A 13,673-nucleotide genomic window follows, 5' to 3' on the forward strand; every position below is an offset into this window, starting at 1 on the left:
AAAACGCTCTTATTATTTTTTTAATCAGTTTTATCTAATTTACAAAACCTACTAAGTCTCCATGACGCTCGAGTGACTACAAAAATAGCACCCTCCCCTCCTCTACTATTATTCCTAAACAATCGAGAAGAGTGTTGCTACTGGCAGCTATAATATTGGCATCGTGTATTTTTTTTAGTGAAGAACGTCCCTATTCTATAATACAGGATTACGAAAGCACGGAAAATACATTAAGAGCAGCTTTGTAATATTTTGTCGATGAATTTGGTTATTTATCATTTAATACGATGTATCTTGTTATAAACGAAAGTGTTTTTTGATTTTCGGAATGAAATATCGCAAACCATTTTGAGAACACATTTTATTTTTCAGAACGTTCTGTGTTGAACACTTACATTTTAAGATAGGACAGATGCTTTTAATAAAATGTGCTCTTTTGTTATAGTAATGCTAATGTTGGAAGACAAAATCTTTTTATTTTATACCGTGTCTAGATTTCAAAGAACTCGTATTTTCTAAAGTTATGATAATACGAGGAATACAATCTGTATTTCCAATATGCCTTTACAGGATTAAGTGAGAAAATATAATAGTATACATAAAGACGACATAAAGTTTAATGATTTTTACGTAAAGCTTTAAAAGTCAATAGTTAAAAATAAATACATTATTTGATATTTTTTTATTTTTAATACCTATAGATACCCTTTATATTTCGTGGGCTCGGTTAACACGGTTTTATTGTTTTGCCCCGTCTTTTATAATATAAGTTATAACTTATAAGACGCAAAATAATAATTATGAAACCGTGTTTAACACTTTGATTTTCAGCCACGGGCCACGGCCCTGCGTGTGCCTGCGTTACGTCGCTATAAATACTAGATTATCTCAGGGTTTTTTTAAATATTAAGGATGGGTTGCACCAACTTACTTTAACTATAACTGTAACTATAACTGTAACTTTAACTATAACTTTAACTACAATGCAAAATGTCAAATCTTTGCTTGGTTAAAGTTAAAAATGGATGCCATCAAGACGCCATATTTAACCATAACCATAGAGCTTAAATGCACGTGGCGAAATAAGGAACTAACGCTGTCATCATACCAAAACGCCATTTTTGACAGTTTTCCTTTACCAGCAGCGCCCCCGCCACATTCTTATAAAGCCTTGTCGAACCAGCAACGTCTTCTCTCAAATTCTGTGGTCAAAGTTAAGGTTAAAGTTAAATTAGTCTTAACTATAACCGTAACTTTGACCATAACTTTAACTTTAACCACCCCTCTGGTGTAACCCAACTTAAATTAACCTTATATCTTAATGGTTCATGTTTACATATCTGAGATCCAAAAAATCCGTAGGATCCCATTTAAGTTTATGGAACTACTTTTTGACAATGTTTGTATATTTGTTCTATTGTAGTTGCTAAACGACTAATTGACACGATTTTAAATGAATCGGACTTTCGAAATCGCTTGTAACTTTACCGATGTTGATGGGCTAAATGAGCGCGTCCCATCAGGCGATTCGTTAGATCGTTTGCACCTTATTACAAAAAATAGTCCGGAGTATACATAGCTGTGGATTATAATTTTCACTTTTCATTATTTTTCCTAGATGCGAGCCCTTCACATCATCAAGACACGAAGTATAGACCTCAACAATGCTTACGGACTGGCGATGGAAAGCCGCTTAGAGAAGTCAGTGGAGCCTACCGGGTACAAACTAGCTCTCGAACCGTACCTAGAAGATGGCATGTTCAAGGGACGCATAGAGATCAACATAACAGTTTTGGAAGAAACCGAGTCAATAAGCGTTCACTGCGCCCATGAAATTGATATCATGGAATCTGAGGTGTTGCACCGTTTGGCGACAGAGTAAGTAATATTTTTGTACAAAGAGAAATTAATATTTGTTTGCATCGAGTAGGCTCCGCATATCCTATCATAGTCCACAATACTATGATAGGAGATGCGGAGCCTACTATCAGGGTTCATAAACAGATTTTTTTGTGGCACGGACATGTCCCGGGATGCCACGGATCCTTTATCGCGTATGCCGTATAGTTGAGGCATAGAAAAATTTAGTACCGATCAAAATATACAGGAATATGATTTCAACGTTGCTCGAATTTTACTAGAATTTTGTACAAAGGCTGTATAGGCAGCTTTTGATTCAAAAACTTAAAAAAAAAATTGTGTGTGCACAAATCCAAGCATAAAACCTCGTTAATCCATCGAAATTTTGTTATCCAGGAAGGAATTTAAATCGGCACCAGTTGCATCCGTGAGTTCTGATCCTAAGAAGCCGATCCTGACTCTCCGCTTGAAAGAAGCTATTCCCAAGTCGTCCGTCGGCCTATTGAAGTTCTACTTCAAAGGGAATATGGAAACGGCGAGCACAGAGGCGTTCTTTAAAACTACGTACATGACCGAACAGGAAGTGGAAAGGTAACTTTGTTCACGAGATAACTTTAAACGTAGATCAAAGCATGAAGTTCTTATTTTAAAATGTTGATCTTATAGTACTTCCACACTTATATTATAAATGCGAAAGTGTGTCTGTCTGTCTGTCCGTCTGTCTGTCTGTTTATCTGTTACCTCTTCACGCCCAAACCGCTAAACCGATTTAGCTGAAATTCGGTATGGAGATACTTTGAGTCCCGAGGAAGGACATAGGATACTTTTTATTCCGAAAAAATGTACGGTTCCCGCGCGATAAACGAATTTTGGCGCAACGGAGTTGCGGGCGTCATCTAGTATTCTATAAATTGTATAGTTTGGAAATTAATGAATGATTATGTAGTATATTTACAAAATAATGTGTGGTTTTATAATCAAATTTTATTTTTTAAGATAATTTTTCATAAAAAGATTACGACGGGTCTTTTCACGTAGCGAAGGATCACTGGTTACCAGTTACTAGTGGTCCTTGATTTGTTGGTGACTGTACCTTCACACTTACAGCTCTTCATCTACATCAGAATAAAATATTTGTCATCAAAATATTTCTGAACATGATGCAAACCACAGCAGTTCAGAAACTACCCTGACAAAAAGAACCAGCATTAAAAACCCCTCACAATCGTACAATCCAAAAACAAAACAGAAGGAAAACTTCATACTATTTAAAATGTTTGCACACTTACCTGGTGACATCGCCCGTAAATAACAGCCATAATATCCCGCCCTGCATTACCGCCCAAGGCACCGAGTATGTGATAATTAAACGCCGGCACAGAGGCTCGCATATCTAATAACCAATTTGAGTCTAGCCCCTGCAATATATTGTTTACAGCTTGTTTTAACGTATTTTGCAATACTATACTTGTCGTTAAAGCTGCTCTACGTTTTAAAGCATCATAAGTACTAAGTAGCTAAGAAAAAATCGGTCAAGTGCGAGTCGGACTCGCGCACGAAGGGTTCCGTACCGTTATAGAGCAAAAGTAAGCCACAAATTGTGTTTTTGTATTGGAGCCCCCCTCATTTTTTAATTTTATTTTAATATAATTATTAAAGTAGATAAATAGACTTTTAAGCAAAATTCCCATAAACATTCCTGTCAGATTACCCAGAAAAAATAATTATAAGCCGTATAATGTTAAATTTGCCAGAACTAATCTAGGTCACTATGCACCGCTCAGAAGATTGTGTAGATCCTACAACACCATACTATCTAATTACCCTGAAATTTGTATATTTTCTGACAAGCTAAATTCATTTAAACGTAAATTAAAACAAATTCTGTGTAACAATAGCACGTAACAAACACCTATCTGAACATTTTTAAATATAATACGGTCACTCTATAATAATATTATTACTTACTAATTAGTATTCAAAAGTACTATATTAAAAATGTAATTAAATTAAAAAATAAATATAAAAATATTATTAATTGTAATTTTTATCTATTTGTAAGAATTTTCAGCGCCTATAGTTAGTCGTCACGTCATGACTCATGACGACCTATTAGTAAAATAATAATATTATGTTAAACAAAGTCATCCTTGTTTATAAGAGCACTATGTATGTACTTTATTTATTTCGATTCACCAACAGAATATCATCTCACACATTCAATAAAATACAAACAATAGTAACTTAAAGGTTAAATGACTTCCAATGACAGGTGAAATACAGCATGTAATGGCGACAAAGAAATTAGTGATGAGAATGAGATGTGATGAAATGAGGTGAGAAATCACGTTTCTTGTATGGAAGACCCCCTTCATTATTAATTTTATTTTGTTTTTAGTATTTTTATAGCGGCAACAGAAATACACAATCTGTGAAAAATTCAGAGGTCTAGCTATAGCTTTTGAAATACAACCTGCTGACAGACATGCGGACAGTCGGACAGACAGACGACACAGTCTTAGTAATAGGGTCCCGTTTTTACCCTTTGGGTACGGAACCCTAAAAACCAACATACTGTTGTTTCTTGAGAGTCAACGAATTTTCCTAAAATATTCTTTTGTCTATGTAAATTTAGACTCTTCAGTTTCGAAATAGCCAGTACGTAGGTAGTATAGGGTATAATAATAATAGCTCCCACACCGGTTTCGGTGACGGTGGCCGGTTTCATTGAAACCAGGCCAGCTACGCAGGAGTAATTGTATAGTGCCCAAGTGTGTGCGCAGTACACAAGAGCACTCTCTATTCCTTTACTCTCATAACCCAGTGGGACGGACGACCGACACGACCGGCGACAGATCAGGCGTAGGACCGACTTTTTACATGCCCATCCGACGCATGGATCATCTTACTTGTCAGACAATCAGGTGATCAGCCTGCATTGCCCTAACCAAACTTGGAAATAACATGTTTCCAACGCGGGAATCGAACCCACGACCTCCGAGTCAAGAGCCGCGTTCTGTACCACTAGACCACGGAGGCGTATAGGGTACTGTATAAATCTAAACAGTTTTTATAATCTACAGATGGAGTTGATGTAGACAGTAGAAATAAAAGCAAATTCACATAAGGTTACAAAGAAATTATATATTAGGAGCACAATGAAAATGTGGCATATGTGGCAGTGTATGTGGCATAAAACAATTTTATTTTTACGAGAGAACTCGATGAAGGTATAGGCGGTAGGCCTAGCTATCTGTACGGAGGGCAGACCTCTATTTATAGAATCGCGAAGGGTTACTCTAATTGGACATAACTTGGGATGCGGATATCATGTTATACGATTTTGGGAATCATTAATATCTGACGTTCTTCGTTCAGTTGAGTAAGATTACAATAGGTCACACAACCGAAACGTTGATGGTAGCTTAAAAGTATAGTAAACTATGGGTCAGTTTACATTGAACAGACGAAATATCTAATTGTAAAATGCATACCATTATGCATTTTACGATGAGATATATTTATTTCATAAAAAGAAATATAAGGGATTGAATATACAAAACAAGGCCAGAGTTTATAAAAAAACCAAAGAATAACAAAACAAATAACGTACAATTTTGCATTTTAAATATTAAATTGCATCATAATATTTAAAATGCATCGCATCGTTGTCGCCGATGTCTGATGATGTGGCCGTCACGTTGCGCTGTGAACTCTGAGGATTTATTTAATTCGGTACTCAAAAACCTATGCAAGGCCGGAAAATGCCAAAGAATATCCCGATTTCCTTTGAAAGCTCCGCAGTCTAATAAAATGTGTTTACAGGACCGTAGTAGCGACGCAGCTCCGTCCAAACAACGCGCGGCGCATGTTCCCGTGTTTCGACGAGCCGGCGTACAAAACGCCGTTTGAGCTAAGCGTTGTTCGGCCCCGGAGTATGACCGCTCTGAGCAACATGCCCGTTGCGAGGACTGAGAACATGTAAGTATTTGAATAAGTGCGAATTTCGTTGCGAAAAAAATGGTTTGTAGCAAGAGATCCTTGTATTTTTCCTAGAAGAGATCCTTGAAAAAAACTATCCTATGCTTTAACGAATGTATGAGAGTCATCAAATCATCTTTATGCCAAATTTTATGAATGTCGGTTCAGCGGCTTTAGAATGAAAGGCAACGGATACTCTTTCGTATATTTTATAATGTGAGTGTCGATGTTAGTCATTACTCACTACTTTTTGGGGATGACATGGTTGATATAGAATGGTTTCATAGGTCTTTAATTGTTGTATGTAGTGTATAGACTATAGAGATAGATAAAATATGGGTGTATAGTGTATGATCTAAATGTATATGTAGTGTAGGCAACGTACTCTAAACAATTTATTCATTTATTGTACCAAATTGTATGAGTATAGTCGAACTTCTGCAAAGTACAAGCTACAAAATCCACATTATAAATTATTTGCATCTTTGTTGATGGAGTAGTTGTTTATTAATGCATGCAGTAGTTCTATCGGATAAATCTGGCTTGCTAGCAAAGTTTGTAGAGATCGAATAGAGATCGAATATGGTAATAAGAAGCAACAAAGCGGTCGGGAATATCTAATTTTTCAGAGGATTTTTAAACAGTTTTTAAGCTGCAACTACACGTATCCGACTTGCGTACCGTAAAATATTACAAGAGACATCCCTGTGTAAAATTCCTAATTTAATATTTCTTACGATGTCATACATTTATTTATTGACACACGATTTAACAAAATTGAATTATTAAAGAACACAGTAAACCTCGGATTTAAAATTTTTAATCGAAGTACAATAATGATTGGAAGGAAGTTCCTTATCGCGCGTTGCGAAAGGGGGCAAGACGGAAAAAAATTGTAACGACACTTTTTTAGTACCTGCGAAGTAGGGGCAGAGGGTGTTGATGTGGCAATGACGCCAACTGGCGGGAAATTTAAAATTCTACCATTCCTCTATGGCGGGAAATTTGATTTTATTTGGGTGGGGTGGCTGAATGATGAATGAAAATGAAAAAAAAAGGAACTTCGTTCCATCTGGGTGTCCCTTAACACCTCTCAAGTTTTTTTTATATCTGTGTAATAGTTTTATGTTCAATATCTCATGTCATTCGTTCCTCATGTTAAGGTGCCAGGCACAATCATGGACCATGCTGGCAAGTGTGCCAGCATGGTCCTGGTTTGCTGGTCATGGTTTGCAGTGGCAAAACATTGTGTAGACGGGGTAATGGTGTATGATGTTGATGGCGGACGATTTCCAGGCTTGGCGCGCAATGGCGTGGCCTGCAGTGGGCCATCGTGGGCTTGTACTGGCTACGTCTTAACGTTTGCAAACTTATGAAATACCTGTTTTTTTCCGAAGTGTTTTTGTAATTTTTTGTTGGTCAATTTTGTTACTGCTCTTCGCACTAGTTTAAACTTACGTTACTTTCCCGTAGAACTGACGAGCCAGACGCGGTATGGGACTACTTCGAGCGAACTCCCCCGATGTCCACCTTCACACTCGGCCTGATCATCGCCGACCTCAAGTTGCTCAACGATCCCATAATATACACCGACAAAAATGGAAATAAGATCAGTGAGTTATTTATTAAGCTTGTTGCTCAATGAAATAAAGAGGCAGACGCTATGTGAATACGTCGTTTAGCCTGTTTATGTCAGGCTATTGATGTTATTTGTAATCTACAAGTGTTAACTGGATATGGCATAGCCTAATAACTTAGGTCCGCCACATTGATATTATGTCTGTGGATCAATTTCTATGATTTGTACGTCAATTGTTTTGTGCGATCTAAGTTTCCTGCTAAGTGCAGGCACTCAACAAACATAATAAAGATTAAATACGTCATTTGATAGCACCATAAAATTCCACCTGAGGGTCCTATTAAATAAGGTGTCGGCTTAAAAATCCCAATAAATAATAATTCATGCGGCGAAGTAATAACATTCAAATGGATCGGGGGAGACCCCTCGCATTTGCATTTTAATCATTATATTTCATTGAATCACCGAACTGGACTACCAGCAAATAAATATTTAAATCTCTGAAAAGTCGCTTCGGAGCGGCCACCGCTATTGTATTTGTAAACAACTTATTGCCTCGGTTTGTTCACGCTGATTTATTTTGTCCACAAGTTTCCATAATACTGTAAAGAGACCGCAAGCTTACCCACCGAATGGTTTAAGTTTTAAAGTTAATTAAGAGAACTACAAGTAAGAGTACTTAAAGTACGCTAAGTAAAGAAACTTTGATTTATTTTTCAAGGTTGAATATTATGGTGGTATTTACACTTTGTCCGCGTTAAATATGGCTTACTTATTTATTACTTAATTATAATGTCGTTACTAGGAACTCTATTTTTGTTTTCTTTCTCTTCTTCTTTTCAATAAAGGATACTTGGCGTCAACATATCGAGCGAAGTCCAGTTCCGATATCATCTTGAGGGTAAGTCCAAATTAGCCTCGAAGAAGCTTGGTGTTCTTAACAGAGCGAGACAGTACTTCAGTCCGGACCAACGCCTACAACTCTACAAGGCGCAGGTTCGGCCTCATATGGAATATTGTTCTCATCTCTGGGCAGGGGCGCCAAAATATCAACTGCTCCCTCTGGATCGTATCCAACGAAGGGCTGCTCGAATTGTTGACTGCCATAGTGTTTCAAACAGCTTGGATCCCTTGGAATTACGCCGAGATGTAGCTTCACTCTGCATCCTCTATCGGTTGTATCACGGGGAGTGCTCTGAGGAATTGTTCGGAATCATACCACCTGCAACTTTTCGCTATCGTCCCACGCGAAAAACATACCATCCTCATCACCTTGATGAGTGGCAGTCTTCCACAGTGCGTTTTTCGCGTAACTTTCTGCCGCGCACTGTAAAACTCTGGAATGAACTGTCACCAGCAGTATTTCCGGACCGATACGACCTGCAAACCTTCAAGAAAAGAGCGTATTCCCTCTTAAAAGGCCGGCAACGCACCTGCAGCTCTTCTGATGTTGCGAGTGTCCATGGGCGACGGTAGTTGCTTACCAACAGGTGACTCGTTTGCTCGTTTGCCCCCTTATTTAATAAAAAAAAAAAAAAGAAGGATTCTTGGAAAATTAGTGCTGCTGCTAATGGAACGACATATTATGTAAATCTCGTAGACGCTATTATTTAAAAGAAATGTTTTTGTTTGTATTCTTAATCCCTTAACATAGCGATTGTACGAAAGTATCCAATTAGGATGTTTATAAAAAAACAGGTTTATTTTGACAAGAAAGGAACTCCTTAACCTTTTAGCTTTTTCTTGTTAATTACATATATTAATATTTAAGTATTTAAATAAATCTTCTGTAAATCTGAGCGAAATTTAATGAATTTTTCATGAAACTTCAAGTGAGTTCATATTCATAATCATTAATGATATTATATTTTACACTTCGTCAACTATGGAGGATTGGTTAAGATAGTAACAGCTCGTTTTAGGACGTGAACCACCAGGTTCATTAGATTGCTTCACTATTTTCTTCAACTTCAACTAGGTAGCTGGTGGTGGCTATTGTTTCCATTATAATTTAATCAAACCTTGTAACTTACCTACTTTATCATCTGGATAATATCTAGACAAATTATTATCCAGATGATGAAGTAGGTAACTTACAAGGTTTGATTACATAGAATCCGCATTTTTTTTAATTTTAAATAATATTCCCGGTCCTATTTTATGCTCAATCTATGCTATAAACACTAGATGACTAGACATTTTTGACATCGTTCGCTTCATCCAGTCATGACTGCAATTATAATTTCTAGCACTTCGAGTATGGGGTCGGCCAGAGTACCTGCAGACGCTCGAAGGCGTGGATGACAAGTTCAAGAGAGTGTTCGACGAGATCGCCTCGTTCTGGCAAGTGTCGCTGCCGCTGCGGCAGTTGGATATAGTCGCGCTGCCCAACTACCAGGGAGTCAAACCCGCTGACAACTGGGGCTTGATTGTGTTCAAGTAAGTGCTCATACTGATATGTATCAGCGGACGCCAGGTCGCGCATAACAGCCCTAGTAGACAAGTGGCAAGCGATTATCGTAAACGCCAACAAAATGTATGCGATTTGACATGAGTCATCGCTTCACTAGCGAATACTAATATCAAATCCCATACATTTTGTGGCGTTGGCGTTTACGATAATCGCTTGCCGCTTGTCTAGGCCCTCTATATAATATAGAAACTGGATGGGTAAATAGGATTTGTACAAAACATAATACAATGAAGGACAATCTACTAAAATACCTGAGAAACGAAAACTGCGTTCTCCTTCATTATTAAGCGAGCGAAATCATTTTAGTGCGCGTCATATACTCATGTTAATATTGCACGGAATCACAGAAAAATATAGTTAATTTACAACATTTTTACGGAATGCTTGACATATTTAATTGTACTGGCGCCTGCTACTGTATAATGTACATCAATATCTTATTTAACTTATTTTTTTCTTAATTGACTTAATTAGCGATTGTTGTTGAATGTTGGCATACTTAGAAGAAAGGTAAACTTTGTTGTTTACAAAAATTACATACTTGTAATGTCTTTAAAAGCGGAATGTTTCGAACAACACGAGTAGCATTTTGTTTTCTTTTCTTGTAACAGAAAACATCTCAGGGAACAAATAGTAGGTACTTTAAAATTATTTAGGTCTTCCGTTGCTCTACATTTTGTGTACTTTACAACAATATTGTATTCCAAACAAACACCAGCGAATAAATAACGAAGGATCGTTTAGATATCTCGAGGTCTCACGATGAAAATGTATAAAGGTAAAACTTAAAAGCAAGAAACGGCAGACTTTTCTGGAATCTATTACATAATTGCTAGGCGTCTATATTGCTCGAGGCTGTCATTAGCATTGAGTGCGACCTTATATTTCAGTTTTTTGCGCCGCAGATATGAATTCCTTTATTAAAATTTTTACTTTGTCGTGCATTTTTGTGGCCGTTTTTAAATCAAAGGAGCAATTTGACATTTTTGTCTACTTTTAGAGTCGTTTATTTTATTCATAGCCTCTTGAAGGAAATCATTTAAGCGGATATTGTCAAGGGCTTTTACTTAGTTAATTTACTTCCTAGGGTTTCGATTTATCACACCTTCGTAGACCAGGGCCAGCCTGGAAAGTTAACCCAGGGTTTGAATATCATGTTATTTCTCTCGTTCCTAGTATTTATGAAAGAAAAGGCATGAGGCAAATATATTTTACTATCTCAAATTCAACGGTTTGGGGTTTACTCATTTACTTCCGATCTTTCAGTCTACGATTTTTATGACTTGTGCAGTATAATCATAATATTAACAATATTTTTTACCATTTTAGGGAGAGTGATCTTAGCAACCGTGGGTACCTTCAGCTAGCCTACGAGATCTGTTACCAGTGGCTGGGCGCCTTTACTACTCCCGCCTGGTGGTCAGATGCCCACCTCAATAAGGCGCTAGTGGCTTATTTGTCTGCTGAAGTTGCTTTCAAGGTATGATAAGAATAAATATTATATAAGACTAGCTGTCCTCGTGAACTTCGTGTGACTTTAAAACCTTCCCTGGACTTCTACGAATATTTTAAGACTAAAATCAGCCCAATCCGTCCAGCCGTTTTCGAGTTTTAGCGCGACTAACACATTTGAAAATCCATTTTTATATATATAGATAAGAATAAAAGCTAGTTTCTAGAAAATATTTTTAAACATAGATCTAAAGAATGCTAATTCTTCCATACTTACAAACCTCACAATATTTTGTTCTATACTTACAAGTCCTGAGTAATTTTTACGTAATAGACAGAAAATACTTAGCATTAAAGATGATACACTTTTTCATTAAAATGACGTGTTCAAGCAAAAGCAGTTTTTGGTATATATTTAAAAAAAAATGTATTGGACCAGATTAACGACAAGAAAAACTGAGGGACTCGATGCTAATGAATAGTAAAATAAGATTTACACGTGGAAAAAATTTTATTCATCAAAGCTAGTTTATTTTTCGTCAAACAAATTTATCCGTTCAGTTATTTAGGCACGCAACTGAGGTAGGTACAATATTTATGATAGGGAAAGGGATCGTAGTATATCAATCCCAACATGAACCTGGGCCTTATTTGGGAGCCGTTGACTTAGCATAAATTTAGAAAAAACATACCTATTTTACTGTTTCTGTACAACGAATTTATTTATTTATTTTCGGAACCATTTCAAGGTTCATATTTATTTGGAAAAATGCTTCAACAATAATAAGATAATTCCTAAAATATATTAACATAGACACAATTTACTAATTGAAATAAATAATCATCTTTGGTTAAAATTATTAATGTCAAGTTTTAGGATTTTACCTCATTTTTACTCGACTACGGCAAAGATAATGTTTTTTTCTGTATATGCAGATACAGAAAAAAGGATCTTGAAAAGGCTCGGCTAAAATAGGAAATAATTTTCATAGAAGTTTTACTTTTAATTTTCTTTTCGCAAAGTTATTTTCTGACCCGGGACTTGAAAGGTTCCAAGTAGGACTATTCTAAGCGTACTACGAGTATGACACAGTCTTTAGAATATCATTACAAACAATCTGCTGTCTTATCCCAACAGAATCTGATTCTAATCGAGAATCAATTCAGCTCGATTTCAAAGCTTTAATTGCCACTGTCGACTTATACATATACATATAACCGTGCTGATCAATTTAGAACTAATTCGATCTCAACGGCTTTTCCCACTTCAGACTCTTAAATCAAAATCGTATCAGTTCTGGGTAAGAATGCTGTAACATAATATTTTGAATTTTCAGATCAACGACGGCTCCGAGATGGAGGGGAAGTGGCCGATGACGGTACTGTACTCCCTGTACTACGAGTTCAGCAAGCGCTACCCGCACTCCCGCATCACGGGTATGAAGCAGGAGACAGCCAGCACCAAGATAGAGCTGCTGTTCAGGATGTTCAACTATACCCTCGGCGTTGACACCTTCAGAAACGGGCTGAGGAGCTTCATTGAGTCCAGGTAGACGCTCATAACAGGTTTAAATACCGTATCGATTAATTACTTTAAGTACCTAGTAAGAAAATCATTGGTCATAGGAATTCAATACCTTTTTTCTTCGTAATGTGTTCAAAATTCCTAAATTTTATGTTATTATTACAATGCAAATTAAGTATGTGCAGTAAATCGCCTACTAGAGTAGATGTGCGTACAGCTCAAGATAACTTTAAACAGCAAAACAATGCAGTATAATTACATCGCACGCGGGGTGGAAACTTGTACGTTTTACGCGAATTTGAGTTTAAGAACTCAGCTGAGTTACTTTACTGTTTGATATTAATAACACTTTTGTTTTGGTTTTACTCTACAATGAGGAGTGCCTAAGTTTTCGAAGGCGCTCGTTGTGAACGACCTACGTTCAGCAGTTAAAAGCGATGGGTTGTTAATAATAATCATCATATTATTGTAATTGTTGTAGAAAATTCAAGACATTTACCGGAGACGACATCTGGAACGCTCTAAACGAGGCCGCCAAGTCCAGCGGCCGCCTGCCCCAGGACCTCGACATCCGGAAACTCGCCAACAGCTGGATCGAGAAGGACCGACTGCCGCTTGTTACTGTCACTAGGAAGTATGAGGATAAGACTGCGCAAGTTTCCCAGGTAGGTTTTAACAGCGATTGGTCATAAATCATAATCGGTTAGTCTATCCAATATCCATGTTACCTAAAAAGGTAGTAAAGACTAAAGACTTCCAAAAAAAGAAGCAGGTTATATGTTCAGTTGTAGAATTTCTTGTTG

General features: G+C 37.0%; 1 protein-coding gene across 2 annotated transcripts in view; it reads left to right on the plus strand.

The window, feature by feature from the left end:
• LOC121726872 (aminopeptidase N) overlaps positions 1-13,673 on the plus strand; it is a 37,522-nt gene that overhangs the window by 11,852 nt on the left and 11,997 nt on the right. For both annotated transcript variants that reach the window (XM_042114503.1, XM_042114504.1), the window contains exons 3-10: positions 1,619-1,878; positions 2,257-2,451; positions 5,686-5,841; positions 7,315-7,454; positions 9,670-9,859; positions 11,223-11,373; positions 12,683-12,894; positions 13,352-13,535. In XM_042114503.1, coding sequence (XP_041970437.1) covers positions 1,619-1,878; positions 2,257-2,451; positions 5,686-5,841; positions 7,315-7,454; positions 9,670-9,859; positions 11,223-11,373; positions 12,683-12,894; positions 13,352-13,535 — 1,488 coding nt within the window. The remainder of the gene's footprint in view (positions 1-1,618; positions 1,879-2,256; positions 2,452-5,685; positions 5,842-7,314; positions 7,455-9,669; positions 9,860-11,222; positions 11,374-12,682; positions 12,895-13,351; positions 13,536-13,673) is intronic.

The sequence above is a fragment of the Aricia agestis genome, chromosome 5 (assembly GCF_905147365.1).
Source record: "Aricia agestis chromosome 5, ilAriAges1.1, whole genome shotgun sequence".
NCBI lineage: Eukaryota > Metazoa > Arthropoda > Insecta > Lepidoptera > Lycaenidae > Aricia > Aricia agestis.